At 34.4% G+C, this 19928-nt stretch overlaps 1 protein-coding gene across 2 annotated transcripts in view; it reads left to right on the top strand.

The window, feature by feature from the left end:
* Positions 1-19928, top strand: part of LOC136026474 (single-stranded DNA-binding protein 3-like) — a 53569-nt gene that overhangs the window by 32444 nt on the left and 1197 nt on the right. For both annotated transcript variants that reach the window (XM_065703096.1, XM_065703091.1), the window contains 5 exons: positions 150-224; positions 3832-3877; positions 6879-7084; positions 13385-13519; positions 15641-15853. In XM_065703096.1, the coding sequence (XP_065559168.1) occupies positions 150-224; positions 3832-3877; positions 6879-7084; positions 13385-13519; positions 15641-15853 (675 nt within the window). The remainder of the gene's footprint in view (positions 1-149; positions 225-3831; positions 3878-6878; positions 7085-13384; positions 13520-15640; positions 15854-19928) is intronic.

The following is a 19928-nucleotide window of genomic DNA, read 5'->3' as shown; positions in this document are numbered from 1 at the left end:
CAGGGCGGCTTCGGGCTCTACTGTATAATAGTGCTTTTTGAATAGTATTTGCTTTATGGCTACTGAACGGCTGAACTGAACTGAATGGCTACTGAACTGGCTACTGAAACGGTTATAATATGAAATCTTAAACCTTCTTTCTTTTTCAGTTTATGAACCCTAGGTATCCAGGAGGACCTAGACCTGGTGTGAGGATGCCACAGTTGGGACCTGACTTTAATGGAGTAAGTTATTTTTTATTAATATAATATTTCATACCGTGTTGGAAATATTTTAGATGTTTCAAATGTTGATACTTATGAATTGAAACATCTGGTCTTCGAATTGTTGAATAAAATAAATTTATTATCGCGTTCTTACTGCATGTTTTTATAGTAACACTGAATTTGGTCAAAAACAAGGGTTGACAAAAATTTCAACGCTATATGACCGATTTTCCATAAAATAGTATAACGTCCCAAATCGAGTGACACTTGGGTCCAATTTCGCCAAAAAATAAGTTAGGGCACTGTATTCTTGACACTCGGTTCATTTATTGTCGGTTTTTTAGCCCAAACCATTGAAATACTGAGTTCATTAAAAGTGGATTCTGATTCTTTTAATTGGTTAAGTGATAACTTATACAACCATACATGTTTTAAAAAATAGGGAAAGTCTGGGAACTCAATTTTAATGAAAAAAATTTTCGATGCAGCTATACAATTTTAAAGCATAATGAGTGCCAAGTTTAAATTGGTATAGACTGGGTAGAAAAAAAAAAAAAAAACAGTGACTGAATGATAAAAATATATAGCCAAGAATATAGCCCTAATATCATCTTTCCAAATAGTAATTAAAAAGAAATATCTTTATATATATATATATATATATATCTATATATATAAAAATAAGTTGTCTGTCTGTGGATCAGGTGACGTCATGTTTCTGTGTTGACTGACGTCATGAAATTAGTTGTCGTCATTTTTGCTTTGACGGTGACGTCATTAATGGTATTTAAGACATGCGTTCACGGAAAAATGTTTAATTGTAAAATGACTGAAGGTTCGGCGATATGTACTTCATAGTGACGCTGAAAAATAAAGAAGAAAAAAAAAACTGAAAAAATGTAAAAAACTAAAAAGAAAAAACACTCAAAGATAAATTACAGACCGGGACACAAATGACGACCGACACAGAGGGAATATAAATGACGACCAGGAACCTCAAAGAAAAATTACAGACTGGGACACCCGGACACAAATCACGACCGGGAATATAAATGACAACCGGGACGCAGGGACACAACTACAACGGGGACGCCGGGGGCACAGGTGGGATATATAATTGACGACTGAGACACAGGGATTGTTTGAATAGAAATTACAGACCGGGACACAAATGACGACCGGGACACTGGGACACAGGGAATATAAATGACGACCGGGACACTCAAAGAGGAAATACAAACTGGGACACCAGGACACAAATGACGACCGGGACACAGGGAATATAAATGCTATTTATATGCACAGACAATGGGACAGCGAAGAATGTTGTATATTCGCATGTTTTACGTAGTTAAAAATATATATTTATATCTATCTCTATTCACAGGTGGGACACATGGGACACTGCTACAATGGCGCGTAACTAATATGGCGCGTAACGACTTACGCGCGCGGGGGGGCTTGGGGGGCGCGAAGCGCCCCACCAACTAGGTGTTGGGGTGGCGCGAAGCGCCACCCCAACAGCTAGTATCTATATATATATAAAAATAATATATATATATATATATATATATATGTAAATATATATATATATATATATATATATATATATATATATATATATATATATATATATATATATATATATGTATATATATATATATACATATGTATCTAAGCTATGCACTAAATACAATTCTTTAAGATTAAATAATCCAAATTAATAATTAATTGACTTACCTACACTAGAATGTTTTTAGGATTTTACGATAGGCTATTTTATTGTATTTATCCCTTTAGTTGACTATTTACATATTAATAGAATCCTTACTTTCTTCTGATTCGAAAAACATCAATTTTCTTACTTAATTTTGGTACATTCTCACTACTCTATGTTTATTCAATACCAAAAAGTTGCATCGCCCGATTAATTATTGAAATACTTGACTTTATGATGCATGTAAATTGGGTGGTACAAGCGTTAGGTTTGGCCTTTTTTGTAAACAGGAAAAAATTTTGCTTGTTTCTTGTCATGACTAGTGACAAGTTGACAAGTGATTTGTTTCTTGTCATGACTCAGTGTGGCAATAAAGGAGGGAATGTAAACAATGAGTTCTTAATATAACAACCTAAATAAAAATTGACGAAAATCCATGTTTTTGGGAATAAATGTCCCTGGTAGGCTACTTCAAACCTTAAATTCTGAATTTTTGCAAAATGAAGATTTTTATTCCTTTGATTTTGGAAAGTCATTAATATCGCAATAATAGGGGTACGATACGATATACAAAATTTAGTTGTAGCTTAGTTCTTTCAGTTTTTTCTTCATTCTGTTACTTAAGGCTCTTCGATGCCTTAAAGGATCACCCTATCTCGTCCGTTACAAGTTTGTATTATATTTTGTGTGACCAAACTATTCGGAACTGATTGGGTGATGCTCTTGCCATGACTTGTATAGCTTAGAAAAGGGATCCATATAAACGACAGAACACTAAAAGACGTCACCTTCATTCCCGAAAATCTTAGAAAAACAGGTAACTTATCCTGTTTGTGCCAATGATAGTGGTATTCAGGTTTAATTAAACTTGCATCATTAGAAAGCGTTAATTTAGTTTGTTTTTTTTTATTATTATTATTGAACCGAGCAAAATTTTCTTTTTTAAGTCAGGAAATGGTCGTTTTTTAAATATTCCAGTTAAAACCTCTGCTTAGAAAACCTTAAAACCAGCTCAAAAGAATAAGAATAGTTTGGTAGTTTCGGAGGTTTCATTGTGCTTTGATTGAAATCTTTGTGGGCACAGGATGCACATTATTTATGCTTTACGTGCATTGATTAGACAATGTTTTGCATAACAATTAGCAAGAGATTATAGGTTTTCTTTGTTTTAAACTGGCCTCTCCTTAGCTTTTCGAACTGTTGTCACATGTATGATCCCCTATCATTTTTTACAAAAATTACCTTAGAAGCTCCCTTTGATGCTGAGATAATTGGCTTTGTCTTTGAGACTGTAAGCTGACGATTAGACTCGCCAAAGGCCATTTATGGTATCAAAGTCCTTAAGAAGTAAGTCGGAAAAATAGATGCCTGAATTTTGTCGTATAATAAGTTGTGCGCGTTTTGGTAACCTTCATTTATATATTGAAAAAAGTTTTCGTATATTTGTATATATGGTGAAAACAGTAAGAAGTGACAAACAAACACATATTTTTTTTATTTTTATTTTGTAATTCCCGCGGAAAGGCAGGATTTGTTTAAAAGATTAAAAAAAATAAAAAAAATAGGGGAAATGGAGCTAAGAAAATTTTAAGCAATACCCCTAATCGTTCAGAATTTTGAATTCAAAATCATATTTTTAAAATCTCTAGTGAGGTTTTGTGTATTTTGGATATTGTGAAAAAAAAGTTTCCAAAATTTGTGTGCATTAATGTGCGACTTATTTTGCTCACTGAGAGAGTAGTTTATTTGTTGGTTTTTCTTGGAGTAGGTAGGCATTTGTAGGCTATAGGGGTAGGAGGTAGAGTATCCTCACTCTTCTCTCTTCCCGAATGGGTTCTTGGCTACAATGAAGCGCCAAAATTTTAGCTTTTTTAGATTACTTACCTTCGTTATTCTTTTTTTTTTCAGCCTGGACAACAAATGATGCCCAACACCTTAGATCCTGCCAGACAAGGTAAATCAAGTTTTGTTTCTCTGATTAATTTACTAAGGCTAAAATATACTATTGTATTGGTAGAGGAAAATGACAGTGAGTGCCTCTGTAGCAGCTCGTTCCAGGAGGGGCTTGGAAAATTCACCAACCGTGATCTATGAAACCACACTCCTGTTTTATGCAAAAAAGTAATTTTTTGTTTTGGTTTTATCTGCTCCGAGATTAATGCATAAGAAAAGAAGACGAACTAAAAACTAAAAAATTTTGATGGTTGTAGATACTTATCAGAGTTGGCAAATTTTCAGCTTTGGAGCTGCAATCTTTATACTAGTTAGAGTGAGAGTCACGCAGTTTTGCGCACTGTCTAGTGTCCATAACTGAATTGAGCCAAGACTAGAGCTCAATTGATTTGTTTTTAGTTAAGGCCGAGTCAATCAAAATTTCTCATAGAATATTCTGATTGGCTAAGAGAGGAACCTTATCCAGATAGGGAATAACTGCAAATAATAACCGAAAAAGGGGAATAGAAAAGAAGTAAAATATTGGGAGGAACTACTAGAGCTCGTTAGAGCTCAGGAACGTTTGTATGACAAGAAATATGTGGACCATATGGGAATTGAGATGAAGACAAATGCATGGGATTGACCGGAATGAAGGACTTACCAGCCCTTTACTAGGGCCCAATTTTTGTGCAAAGATGACAAAGCCAATATAACACTAAAAGTGAAAACGATTTTCAAGGTTCTGTGTTGATATAAGGATACCCTACAATTTTGAATTAAAATCAACTAGGTGGAAACGATGAAAGATTTAAGATCCATGGCTATTTGGAATAGAGCCTAGACAGATAGTTTCAGTGAGAGGCAAAGCTGTCATAAGCCCTTTTCAGAAATGTATAAAAATGATGTCATTTCACTGTTGATAGATAGTCTGTCATGCATCCTAGGGCAGAACTAAGGTAGATAAGCATGGAGTAAGGATAATTCAAATGAGCTTTGCCTTGCTGGGACAGCCCACTGGAAGATCATAAGTTAACAAATATGATTTGTAGAGTTATTTTTGATAATTACAAGCTGTGTCGGCGGTTCTTAAGATGTCTATGCTGGTCATTAGGGTAACCTCCCTTTTATACCATTCTGAGTAATTTCTTAGAGCATGCTGCTGTTTCATTTAAATAAATGTTTAAGAAGAAGAAGAAAGATAAGTTAAAACCGTTTTTTGACGGTTTTTGAGGATTATGCTAATAGTTTGGTGCAATTTTGCCTAGACTTCCGACATTATTTTAAAAATTACTGTTTTATTTTATACTTACTGTTTTAATTTTAAATTGAATTAGGTTTTTTAGACGTATTTTTACGGCTAAAGTTTTTCTCTCTAGTTATAATATCATCAGTTGATCATATTCTCGGAATTCAGGAATTGCCATGAATTTTCTTGAATAAATAAATTATTTTATGCTGTTCCTTATTTTTTTAAAAAGTATTGGACAAAAATGGGTGTTGTTGTTTTATAGAATTTCTTCTATTTATAGCCCATTCATACATATCTCAGTGAAAATGTATGTTTATAGTAATACTAATCTATGGACTGATTTTGAAGGTGGAAAGGTTAGGGTTCTTATGCTATTGGGAAAATATTCCTTTCTTTTGGAACTACTGAATGCTTAAAGGTATCGTGATCAAGATTGATTTGTGTTTAGATTTGATTTAAAGCTGCGTTAGATGTGTAAAAACTACTTTTAAAATGCCTGCCAATGAGTTTCATTCCATTCTTTGATTTATGTTTGTACAAATCATTGCTGTCTGCTTTGTAAATACATCTTACTGAATTAAAATAGATTAACAGATTACATGTACCCGGAGAAGATTCACCGTCTGAAAAATCTCATGAAAAAATAATTTTGAAAGTATTTTCTTTTCGATATATGGCATTATTGATCATTGTGCTGTCAGAATAGCGTTGTAGGTCTTCATAATTTATGAATATTGAATGATATAATCGGTTCTAAACTTGTAGAAAGTCTTCAGCATTCAGAATAATTACCTAAAATCTATCTGACTAATGCTCAAGAGAAGTTAATCTGTCCCCAAAACACGTTCTCGTTTCTTCTTTAGTTTGTGTTGTTGTGTGCACCAATTAGTTTTGCAAGTTTTTGAAAGATGTTTCAGTTTTGGGAAATTGAACTGCGTTTATCTAAACTAAAAAGATAGAGACTGCTAGCTCGCGTTTTGCAAGATAGGCACTTGTTGCATCTTTGTTGGTTATCCTGGATAAATTCATTACTTATAATTTAGATAACGAATTTATGCTAATTCACCGTCTTTGCATGGAGTTGGTTGTTTAAGCTATTTTTCTTTAAAAAAGAAAGAGAACTCCGCGTCGACTGCCCTCGACGTTTCAGTTGCCGGGTCTTTTTTCAGGACAGGTAGCAAGCCCGTCGTCCAACTTTGTGGCAACTGGGATCGAACCCTGGATCTCGTAATGCCAAGCAGAGTTCAATTCACTGGTACACGTCGGGCGAAAGAAAGATATTTGCTTGTACTCCACATTGCTGCCACAGCATATCTTGAACTCAAGTCCTTCTATTGAGCGGGAGAGTTTTATGACAATCATAGGTCGTGACAGCTCAGTATTTAGAATGGTTAAATGAAAACAGAAGACCAATATTGAGATGGCATTAATCTTGTAAACTCCCAAATAAGATAAAATCGAGAGAGTTTTCAAATTCACATTTCATGAATTTGTTCTGAATTCTTTTGGTTTAATGAGCCTAATTGCGAAGTTTATGGATTGTGATGTTAGAAGAAACATCTTTCGAATATCTGCCAAAGATTTTCGATCGTAACAGTACACAAATTGAGGTTTCATCTTTCTTGTAAGCTGTTTTTCGTTTTCTTTTTTTGAAAAGAAGTAATTTTGATGTAAATGTAGACGCTTTTTTTTTCTCGTACTAGCCTATCATTGATTTTATTTTTCTAAAAGTCTTTTCTAACGCACTTTATAATGTTCATGTTTTTTTTAGGACCCCCAATGGGTGTATTAGGGCCGAGGCTTGGAGGTCCTCGAGGTCCTGGGATGATGGGGCCTGTACCTTACGGTCCTGGCATGCGTGGTCCTGGCCCAGGAATGCCTGGAGGCTTAGGACCGGGAATGGGGCCCGGAGGACCAATGCCAATAGGAATGGGACCTGGTGGTCCAAGGCCGCAGTGGCAACCTAATTCTTCAACAGTAAGTTTATTCTGAAATAAGTAGGTAATATAGATTGAATTCTGCCCAAGTACAGTCAAATCTCTTGTTAGTGTTAAGGTGTTTACTGGGATGAAGAAGTGACAATACTGCTTTGCAAAAATCTCATTAAGCCTTTTTCTTTAGATAACCAGCCTATGAATGAGGACATTAATGGTGCATACTTTTTCTAGTTTAATTACTTACGAGGTCATTACTTCAGATACTTTTTTTGTTTCAAGTTTCAAAAAAAATAAAAATTGTCAGTAAAATATACCATTTTTCATTAATCGGTCTGATCAAATCTGTAATTGTACTTGCAAGTTCAAAAAGATATTTCAAGAAGCTGTAGTATTCGGCAATTAACATTTCATTGAAAATATTGTCAGCTATTTTTTTGCTAAAAGTTTACCACTAAATTACAAATTTCAGAACCCAATATACTACATATGTATTTAGTTTTTTTTTTCGTAATTATAGATTCCGGTTTTTATAGCTACACTCAGATCTCCTATGAAGGAATGCATCTAATAGCTGGGGAGGCATATATATTTGACTACAATTTACACTATTTACATACATATAATATATTCAATTTGTTACACAGGTCTGACCACATATTAAAATTATACTTGAAAAATCTCTTTTGACACTTTAGGACACTATTTTTGAACTGTGTTAACATGTTAGGTTGTATTTCTCCTAACTGCATTCAACTTGTAGTTAGTCAACAGTGACCTGTTTTTAAACTTGTTTGTTTTCAAGTATGAAAACGCTTGCTCACAATTATGTTTGGGCCAAAATAGGGATACTACTTTTACAATTGTAAGTATAGAAATGTTGCTTCCGGCACTGATTCATATGACTCCAGCCGAAAAAACTCGATAAAAACTTTTAAGTTATAATTTAATTGGAGGTCAAGTAAGCAACTCGGACAGTATATTTTCTGGGACTGAATCAACTTATTTTCTAAAAAGGTGAAATCTTTTAAAATCTAAACAAAAAATAATACTAGCTCTAACTTATTGGTGTCTTGTAACTTCCTGTGAAAATCTCCAACCTAGGCATTTAACTTTGTCTTCTACTAATGTCAATGGATCAACTATGTCAATGGATGGAATAGTTTTACTTTCAACAAGGGAAGTGATAATGCCTTGTTTTCACATGCTTTCCTGGTGAATAAGGGTTTTGTTTGAAATGTCATAATATGCAGATGCATTTGATGTGTGAACAAGATAATATATAATCATATTACTATGTCTGATGTTTCAAATTCTTGGTCTCTTGGTCTCAGATGTCTATTAATTAATTGGTCTGATGTTTAAAATTTAGTGTATTTAATTTTCCTACTATCTCCGTCATTCATGAAATCTTAGTAGTGAAGCCATAACTAAGTGCTTCATCTCAAGGAACATCTCTGTTTTGTCACGGAATATAAGAATTTGAAATTGAGCATTTAATACCGTGTGTAAAAAAAGCTTTTAAAACAAGATTGACTTAAAGTCGCAACATTCAACAGATATCTGTCCATGGGGGGGGGGGGGTCTTTATCTGCTCGTCCCTGGTTGGATGATTCCACTTGGGCTTGCGCATAAGACGGTAACGGCACTTCTCATCAATGTCATCTGAGTGTAACTACTTAGTCACTTGTTGGCTGTGTTTGTAATGTCTTAGAAATAATAATTTTATAATTTGTAGTGTTTGAATGCATAAAAAAATAACGTTTTAAATGCAAAAAGAGGAACTTTAAAATCTATAACAAGTATTAGTTACTTGATAATGCTATTTAGGAACCCCTTCTATTCTATTCTTGACATTTAGAGCATGTAAGAATAAACGTAAAAACAGAAGCATCGGTGTTTTCGCCAAAAAATGTATTATTTGCAGTTGAAATGTCAGTTATGAATTTTGAAATCGGAAATTGTATTCTTTCTCGCCCTAATGAGAGTAAAATACCTGTGTTCTACCTTGAATACCATCTAGAGGTTCTAGGAGCAACCTAGGTTGGTGCGATGAGTTTTCTTTTTAAGATGTTGAAGATAGTTAATTTTACTGTGTATTTGTCTTAAAAAAATGTTAAGTCCAAGCTTCGAATTCCATAGAATTATTTTTATTTCTCACAATTTTAACTAGACCTACGTTGCCTGGGCAACGTGAAGTGTTGCGGCAACCTTTGTCCGGCTTCGCCGATAAAAGTGTTGCGAGAGCAACACTTTGGTTTTGTTTCTTCGCTATCGGTTAAATTCTGAAGTTGTCAAAACTATCAAAGCATTCAAAACGGCATATTCAAAGCAGAACACAATCAGTAATCACATGATCAAGTTCTTCAGCGTTGAAAAAACAACAGCAAAAGAATATCGGAAGAAGGGACTAAATTGAGTTTGCAGCCAGTTGAACTTTATCCTTTTCAACCGTAGACATCGTGACCGATGGAAACTTGGAACATTATCTTATATAATCTAGTTGGTATTATAAAGCTATTCGTGACTTTTCAGGATCAAATACCATAGATGTGCACCAATTTGCACAAATTTTTAGCCTCTGATGAACCTCCTCTAGCAACCGATTCTTACTTACAAGTCCCTCTCCCGTGATATACATCCAAGTTCACCGGAAACAAATAATGGGTACACCAACTAGCAAAAGTTGCAAACCCCTTGTCGCTGAAGTCATTGTAGCCTAACAGCCGATTATTACTTACAACTCCCCTACATGTCTTACAATCGGGAACCAAGTTGTTCTTACCATCAATTACACCAGAAACAGATAATAGGTACACCAATCAGCAAAAATTGCAAACCCCTCATTGCCAAAGATGATTATAAGCTAATAATCGACTGTTGCTTGGAGGTCCCCTACATATCTCACAATTGGTATCGGCCTATTTTTGGTTCAAGTGTGTACCTTACCACTGAAGTTGTCAACCCCTTGAAACTTTCAAACTGGTGTATGTCATGAAGGAATTTTGTAACAAAAAATGGGTGACATATACTTTGATCAGCTCATCAAGGTCTATCGATTGTCATTGAAAAAAAAATTCTATCTGTCTTAGTTCAAAAGTTGACTTTTTTGCCGGAGGCCAACTTTCTAACACCACCACTTAGAAAGGAGCAAAGGATAAGCTCTAATTTCTTTAGCAATGAGAGAACTTTTAAAGTTTAAGAGGTATATCTGATACCATTTCTCTATTGCAATCCCAAGTAGAAAAAAAAAGAATGGTAAAGTCAGCTGAAATCACGAACAGAAATGGCTAGAAACAATAGATGACAGCACTTTCGGACCCGTGGGAAAATCGCATTTTTTTGTTTCATTAAATTTTTCTATTTATCACTCAAAGAAGATATATTGGCTGTGGGGCCGGGGAACTACCGCATATATTTAACACTTATAGATTTTAGTCCATCTTCAATTTGAAACTGGTGCCTGCCTGCTTGCCTGCTAGAACGGAGCTTTCCACTCGAAAGCAGAAACATGGTTTGATGAAACGAAAGCTTGGCTGCACAACTTCAGATACTCCTCTCTGACATAGGCTATATAACTCCACTTCACTTCGCACACCATAGGCTCTGGCTCGAGGACAAGCCAAAACCATCCTTTTTGGCCCCAGGCAAGAGTTCTACGGAGCTTTCCAAAATGTAATGTCATATTCATCAATCCGGCCTGAGGTCCACACTTTCCGTAAAAACCGCACAGGTTAGACCCTTACCAGTTTCCAGGAATAAGCTGAGATCGGCGGCATAGGAAAAAAAAAAAACAACAAAAAAAAACGGGACAAAACCAAAGTGTTGCTCTCGCAACACAATTATAAATTATGTATTTTTCTCATAATTACTTTTCATAATCATGATCATATTTATCGTATCTCTTAACCTAAAGGTTGCAATTTGACATTTCTGATATTTTTTCATTTTTGATTTATTAGCCAAAAACTGTTACCGAGTTGTCCTCAAAGGGAGGATCAGCAGATAAATATAGATAAAGAGGACCCAAGGTGTGATTGAACCTACATTGGCCTGCTGACCTTCCTCTTGAGCGCAGTTCAGAAGGCGATTTTTGGCAATTATTTCACAAGTTAGTAATAGTTGTAGACTCTGGTGCAAATTGTGTAGTGGGTAACTACACTTTTCTGGGGTTGCTATACCAAAGATTTTACCATCCTTGATTTACGCCAGTCAAAGAAATTTTCTTTAACTAACTTCAAAATCAGTCTCCTACTACGTATTTTTTTTTTTCTTCTTTCAAAAATACATCTTAATTTAGTTAATTGTGGAAAAGGGTTGGTCTTTGCAGTGTCTTCGAAGCATTATAAAGATTCTAAGGAGATGTGATGTTATGGAAAATTTTTTTTAAAAATATATGTTTAAAGTAGTACATATCCTTACTTTTCAGGTATCTTTACCCGTAGAAATATTAACCAGTTATAGATGGCTACGTATGGGAAGATTTCTTGGAATTGTTTTTGTCTTTTCTGGCGCTAAAAGTTGTATAAATGTAGACTAGTTTATTTTCATAAATTTAATTATAACTTAATTTAGTTTCATCGATCGCCTGGAATCATAAGAGTGTCAGAAAAGAAGACGCGTTGGAAGAAAGGAGAATGTAGGAATTTCTTGGGAAGAAATAAAGAGTGAAGCTTTGAACTGTGTGGGATGGAGGGGGATTGTGTGTTGCTTTATTGGTATTCGACAGCTTAATGCAGCACAGAATTGTCAGTGGTAGTAGTAGTTTATAGAATATCTCTGTCTTTATCCCCACATTTTATTGGTCAAGAACCTTGCCTTGCTATTGTTGAGTCTTTGTCAGTGGCAGTAGTAGCTTATAGAATATATCTGTCTTCATCCCCACATTTTGTTGGTCAAGAACCTTGCCTTGCTATTTTTGAGTTTTGTCAGTGGCAGTAGTAGTTTATAGAATATCTCTGTCTTTATCCCCACATTTTATTGGTCAAGAACCTTGCCTTGCTATTGTTGAGTCTTTGTCAGTGGCAGTAGTAGCTTATAGAATATATCTGTCTTCATCCCCACATTTTATTGGTCAAGAACCTTGCCTTGCTATTGTTGAGTTTTCAATTTTTACATATAAGAAACTACTATGTTTATGGAAAATTAGATTTGATCAAAATTGTAAATATCGGATTGGCTACATTTTTGTCATTTATGCACGAGTTTTATCTTTGTATAATAGCTAGATAAAATATTTGCTAGTTAAATTTTATTTATATTAAAATTATTCTTGATTTTGAAACTTAGTATTGATAGTGTTAATTTTTGCTTATTATCAAAATGAAGCATGTATTTCACATACTTTCTGATCAAAATTTGGCGATCAAATAGAAAGGCAGGAGAAGTCCAATTTTGGCTAGTATTTAAATTTTCTTAACTTTGTAATGCAGATAACACTTCAGTTGGACCTAATAGCTTGTGCTTAGGTTGGCAACTCTGCCTCCAGAGCTTGAATATAGTAGGGGCTACAAAAAAAACAACTCCTGTCTTTTTGGAATTTATTGCTCCTTACATCTCGCTTGGGTGCAAATATTGATCGACTCCGATCTTCCTGGACGAGAAATCTGGGTTTAATAGTTTATTCTCAGAATCTGTTACCCCTTAGATTGAGTATCCCTCTGTAGAAGTCATATATTAGACTAATTCACAAATATGAATGGTCACTTTTTGTAGGGGCTTCTAAAACTGTCCTAGTACAGCTAAGCTGATTCAAAATAGGGGCTTAGGGGTGAGTTGCTTGTAGTATGAATTCTTCAGAGATTCAAAGGTGTCTCGGGAAAATTCTTGTATATAGTATGGGATAATTACACAGTTACCAGCTGTGTAATTGTAAGGTTCGCGGTATAGATAGACGGATGCTTTAAAGCCACGTGAATCATGGCTGAAAGAAGTATAAAAAAAAAAAAAAAAAAAAAAAACATTCAACTCCCCCTCAAAAAGCTTTCCTTATATTTTATTTCCAATTAGTGTTTATTTTTCTATCTTTTTATTATCGAATAATCTTAGATTCTATTACTGAAACAAACCACTCGTTTAACCCAACTTTACTAAAAAAAACAACAGTACTTTCCTTATATCCTGCAATGCGTAGGTATATTATCTAACCATCGATAGTTTCATCAAAGAAAGAATTATCGTTCGTGTCAGTAATGATAAAGTTTCAAAATATGAAGTACTTGGCGCAGTTACAAATGCATTTAAAGTGCAGTGCATAGTCAGTGATGTATATGAAATGCTTGGTGTATTCAAATCTAGATGTAATGTTAGAAATGACATAAGATTAAATGCAATGATTTTATAGGGACCGCCTGTATCTGGTGGGCCTCCAGGCCCAGGAACTCCGATAATGCAAAGTCCACAACAAGACTCATCTGGATCAGGGGGAGAAGGAATGTACGGAATGATGAAATCAGTGCCAGGAGGTCCTATGCCAGGGGTAAGTATTACCCCTTTCAGTTTATTCATAATTCTTTATTCTTGGTGGATTTTTTTTCTGTTTTAAATCTACTTCATTCTATTAAAGGTTTTTTATTAAAGATAAAATGTACTAATTTACAATATATAAATGTAGACTCAGCCAGGGTTGACCCAGTTCTAAATTTTATTTTATTAACATTTCCTATATTTATGCTTTGAAGGGGTTATTAAATGTGTTATTTGTGTCTCGTGTCACAATTGGATGTGACTCCTAGAGGAGACAGAATGTCATTATTACCATCTCTGTTATTTTAAATGGATACTTATGTTCTACTATATTGTTCATCTATAAATCATTTATTGATAATGCACTGTCTAAGGAAATGGTTAGAAACTTCTCCCAAAAATTGGGTTATATACCTAGAAAAAAAAAGGCACCTTTATCCTAAAATACTAAATTATTGGGTATAGCAGTGTATACTTGTTCAATTTATAAAACCATTAGTTGTATTTTTATCTGCAACCCTTTTGAAGACTTTCTGAGAGTTCAAATCCAAAAACAAGATTATTTCTAAATTTTGTACATTTTAATAAGGGATCAGAGGGCAAGTTGTATATTAAAACTAATCAGAGCTCCGTTGTTATTGTTAATTGTCCGTTATTATTGTTAATTGTTAATTGTGGGTACATTTGTTATGGGTACATTAATGGTATACTAATTTATACGAGTAAAAGGAATGGTAGTTCTGAAGCTTCAGTAGCTCTAAAGCTTACTATAACAGTACGCACCATAACCACCTATTGAAAGCTTACTTTTTGGCTACAATGTAACCCACATAAGCTGCTTTAATACTGTGTACGTAATTTTTTATGGTAAATGGTTAAGTTACGCTAGATTCAGTATAACATCTCACACTTTTAAGTCAAACTAGACTAACGTAAAATTCCCCCCCCCCCCAAAAAAAAGCATATTTTTGTCTAAAATCATTATAATCATCATAAGGGAAGTGTTCAAAAATTAAAATATGTAATGAAGATGGGATGTTCATGATCTGATTAAGAGTGAAAGGCTTTCTATGAAAAGTTTGTTAATTTTTTTTCAAGTTGAATAACTGCTCACCCAGAAATACCACTTTGTTGCTACTATGTTGACTTTCCGATATCGTAACATGAGCTTCTGTACCAAAATTCTATGTAGGCCTATAGTCTATTGGGAACCGAGACCCTCTCCCTCCTCCTGCCCCCGATATGTTTGTCTTAATCGTAAAAACGTAATAAAAAGAATAAAAACGCAATTATATTTTTTTGTACCCCTCCCCCTATCTCCGAACAAAAATCCTGGATATGGCCCCTAATATGAAAGCACCATTAGCTGTGTAGCGTTCTTTTAGTTCGATAAGCTTTTTGAAACATTTAAAATAAACAAATTAAAATTGGTTGTTACTAGTTGTCCTACTTGGCGATCATGTATCGTACCTGTACGATCACGTACCGCAAGTTGTGCTGGTGTGATAGGTTCTACGGGGCACTGTGAAAGCACCGTTAGTTTTTGAGTGTTCTATGAGTTTGACAAGCTTGATGAAACATATAAAAAGTTGAAGAAAAAGTCGTTTGAAGCATTTTCCGAAATTTCTGCTTTTACATTTGATCTAGGAGCGGAATTGATGAAATTAATGTTTAATTTAATTCTTTGGTGCTGAAAAGTAAAATTATTAATATATAAAACAAAGCAATTGAAATTTATTGTTCGATCCGTGCACAAAAAATAAGTCAAACAAACAGGCTTCCATGATTTATTTCTGAAAAACCCTGCACAGCGAGTCACAACTTTTTACGGGACCAGAACATATCCTAAGATTACGGAAATGTTCCAAAATGCACAAAGGTTTTTGTTTCCTGAAAAATCTTGCTGTGGTTGTTGTCAAGAAGACAGAGTACGTATACTTGGGGATAAAACTGAAACCATCATTCAATGTAGGAAGATATTTTTATTAGTTAAGGTCATAGGAGAAATCAAGTGAAAATCATATTGCTTGTGTCGATATAATAAAAATGGAGATTTACCCGAAATTGAGAACTTGGACCCTGGCAGGTTGTCGATTGTCAGCCACGAATAAATATAAAATCTTTCTTTTTGTAGGAATTCCCAATAAACAGTGGGCCTGATGGAAATCCAATGAGCGGTCCAATGGGGCCGTCTGGCCTCAACTCGGTAATGAATGGAAACGACGGAATGGATGGTATGAAACAGTCTCCCGCTAACGGTACGCCAGGCACGCCCCGTGAAGACGCTGGTGGTGGTGGATCTCTCAGTGATTATTCGCTAGGGGGCTTCGGTGGCCCTGGAGAAAATGTGAGTATCGGCGCCGGGTTTTTCAATTCTTAAAATAAAAAACACGCCGTAGCCATCTATGCGAATTTGAAAGAGACCTGGCGTAACGGCTCAGCAAGATTCCGTCCCTGATAAATTAGATGGCAGGACGTGCTTGTGATCCTTCCTCCTGTAAACAGCAGAAAGTACAAGGATATACCGTGAACTGATCAGACAAATTTTATACATGGAAATTCAAAACTGAACCTGTCTTTTTACAAAAGAAACTTGGAAATTTTATTATGTTATATTTTAGTTCGTTTTCTATTTTGTCTGTTTTTGTGCATATCTAAGTTTTTCTTTGCATTCTTTCTTGTCTCTTCTTTTTTTTACAAATATTCTCGAAGTATGAAATTTTGTATACAATTTAACTTTATTCAAAATAGGATGTGATATTACATCATCTTTGATATTTGAAATTTGTCTGTTACTATTAATAGGAACTAATATTCAAACTCAGTTGCTAATTACAAACTTTGTTACCTTAGCTTCATTTGTTAGCTGCTATTTTAATAATTTGCTTCTCATGCTTGTATATTAGCAAAATAAAAAAGGAAAAGGAAAAAAACGCTGAATTTATCTGCGGATGTACCCCTAGAACTTTCTTTGCATTTCGATTATAACCAATACTCGACTTCGCCTTATTGTAGCACAGTTGATCAAAGCTCTGCTTGGCAATATGGGGTCCGAGGTTCGATCCCTGCCGCAGCAAGATTGAGTGACACTTTTTTTCTGTAAAAAAGACCCAATGCCTGAAACGTTCAATTCGCTTCTTTATGCATCAACAGTGTATCAAAATTCTTATCTTTTTTTAATTCTCGATTTAATTCCACAAATGTGTGAACAAGCCAAATACACGATTTAATTTCTCCCTTGTACCGAAAATGCACAAAAGAACTTATTTCCTGCATGTTTTCTTTTGATTGGGGATTATTCCTTTATATTTGTACTTTATTTGGTTAAACTATAAACACCCCTAGAGTTTCATAACTTCGGTAAACTTTGATGGGAAAATGTCAAATTTTGATGAAAGGATTAGCTCCTGTGACTTTTGACAATGTTTCCTTTTGCCTTAGTCCCTGGATATGATCGCAATTCTAATGAAGTCCGATTGCTGTATTTTATTCAGATACACAAAGAACAAGTCCCAGCTATTGAATTAATATTCTTAAACTTTTACCACTCCTGGTCTTGGTTTTTCTTCAGCTTAGTTAGCCCTTTTTGGGTAAAAAAAGAAAAAGTTGACGGTAGTAAAATGAAAAGTAAGATGAAAACAAATGCCATAGCCAAATACCCCCCCCCCTCTCCAAAAAAAAAGTTATGGCTGCCCTAAGTTTTCTTTTTTTTTTGTCGAAAAAACTTCTGGTTGCAAGAAAATTTTGTTTCGCATATTTTGATATAAAAGCTATTCCAAATTGTTCTAAAAGTTTTTGTTTAACCTTCTTTCTTTTAACTTATAAATAATATTGTCAGTGAGCATTTCATTCTTGAAAACCACAAACATATAATTTACTCTTCATTTATATTTTGTATCATAAAGGTAGAATGTTTAATACTAGCTCAGGTACGGGCGCAAGTTTTTTTTCTTAAAGGGGGGGGGGGGTAACAAGAAAATTAGGGGGCAGGAGTGTAATAATAAAAAAATGTTCTGTCTGATAATTTGAACAAGTGCCCAGATATTAAAAAAAGAATTACGAGGCCCTCTCCCTGGGTATTTCCCTTTACTAACTATTCAAGATTATCCACTTTCCCAAATGGTCGATTTTCAATGATTTAGGATGACAACTATAAAATATATTTGAGCGAGTCTAAAAACTGATTGTTCATAATCAATAACACCCCAATCTAGGTAAAAACAGGCCCAAATTTATGCGGAATTGACCCTGATGAACTCTGATCCTGTGCATTAAACTATCATTCCTTATTGCTGCCCTTTAAAAAGACATATTTATAAACTATTGAAATCAAATGTTTCAAATCAATAACCTTCAAATTAAAGTCAATACCTGCTATAAATGCGTTAGTTAACTTCCCTACAATTTTCACAGTCTGTGTGCTTTCAAATATTTATTTTTTCTTTTTTTTTCTCATACTTAAGTTCTCCACTTTTTGAACTGAACTATTTCCTGAAATTGCTAAAAACTACGAGAGGTATTTTCTCGAAATTTTATCTCCTTCCTTGCCTTCCTTTCCTGGGCACTGTCATGACTTCATGTAATTTGGATTTGCTAATCCCTTAGAAATATTCACAATGCGTTTAGTCCTCAAAGAGTGATTTTTTTTTTTTTTTTTTTTTTTTTTTTTTTTTTTTTTTTTTTTTTTTTTTTTTTTTTTTTTTTTTTTTTTTTTTTTTTTTTTTGTCTACTAAATAATATTCTGAAGCTTTGAAGGATTTCTATTTGTAGATATTTCCGTTTTGTTTATTCATCGTCTTTTTTCAATGAAAGATTTGGACTACTCTCTTTATTCTGTGTATATTTTTGTTTAAATTGAAACTAACCTGCTGCTATTATACAGAGTTTTGCTGCCAAACGTGGTGATGGGACGGAATAACAATGATATTATAATAAATTCATTTTGTTGCTTTTTTTGCATGCTTTTCTTTAGATTACCCTGCTCTTACTTTCTAACCAAGGCTATACCCAGTTGAAGGGGGAGGGGGGAGTCACGTTTATGGGAATTTTGTTTCAGAAAAGTATAATTTTAGCCTAAAGGCCTTTAAAAAGACTTAATGTCTCTGATCAGCTGTGCGGTCAGTAAATTCTATGAAAGTACCCATTGAGTGGGTGTAAAATTCGTACTTATCGCGCCATTCCATGTGATAGGTTCTCAGCTTGCGTATATTTTTGTGTGAATTTTTTTTTATATTTTGGAAATTTTTCAAAATTAACATTTTCAAATTCGAATTTTCTTTAATTTAATTCTTTTTTTTCTCCATTCGCGATAAGTAATTCCCATAGGGAAATATTCCATAACCTGTGTAATAAAAGTGGAAAAATAGCTTTAATCACTCAAAAACTTGTAGCGCCTGGGAAATATCTTCGCAAAATACTGGTAATTTCGCACCTAAGTATGAAGATTGCATTGTCATTGGGACTTTATTTTAATATTTGCAAGAAAGAAGCTGGTTATAGCCTTGGTGTCTGTAGAGATTATTCGGTCCATTCAAACCTCGAAGCCTGTCTGCCCTGGTTATCTAGCCAAAGATCGCAAGGTGCTACATTTTAAGTCATTGACATCCTAGATTTAGTTATTGATATGCGGTAATCTGTTCTTCAAAAATTCGGATTTCTGCAATGTATCCGCTGAACTGCGGGATTTCTTCATAGAATTTTTGGGCTTTCAATATGTTTTATTTCCAAATTGCTCGTCTCATCTCGAAATGACTTGGTTGCTCTTATCAGTTTAAAGATCGATATCTTTGGTTTTCGATGATTGATCCACGGATCGAAACGTGATATCAACATTAAAAATGGTCTCTCAAACTTTATCAGTCGAAACAGTTTAGTTATGTCGAAACAGTATAGTCAGTATAGCTATGCACTGAAGTCAAATTGGATCTTCAGATTTTTCACGATGTTATGCCATTATTAGGGCAATGTATCTACAGTTGTTATTAGTGGAAAAGGTTTTTGACATGGGAATGATTTGGTTGTTTTTATCCATTTAGAAGTCGATAATTTCGGTTTTTGATGATTTATCTGCAGCATTAAAACACAAGATCAAGAGCAAAGGTGGCAATTTGGACTTCATTAATCGAAACTACAAGGGTAATAGCCATGTACACACGTCGAAATTGGGTTTTTGGATTTTGGACGATGTACTGTCCTTATTAGAGCAATGTGCCCTTGTTCGTGGAACAGTAGTTGGATTTCTTTTTCTTCAAAAGTATGTTTACTATTAAGATTGTTCTAGAGGGCTCTCCAGTTTGAAATCCTTCCGTACAAATGTTTTGGGATGATGGATCATTTTTTTTCCGTTTCCAAATAGCGTTTCTGAGTTTATTCGGGAGCTCTTGCATTGCAAGATCTCTTTAGGAGCATATGCTCCCTCTCAG

Source organism: Artemia franciscana, chromosome 1 (assembly GCF_032884065.1).
Source record: "Artemia franciscana chromosome 1, ASM3288406v1, whole genome shotgun sequence".
NCBI classification, from domain to species: domain Eukaryota; kingdom Metazoa; phylum Arthropoda; class Branchiopoda; order Anostraca; family Artemiidae; genus Artemia; species Artemia franciscana.
This window is presented reverse-complemented; position numbering and strand designations above follow the sequence as displayed.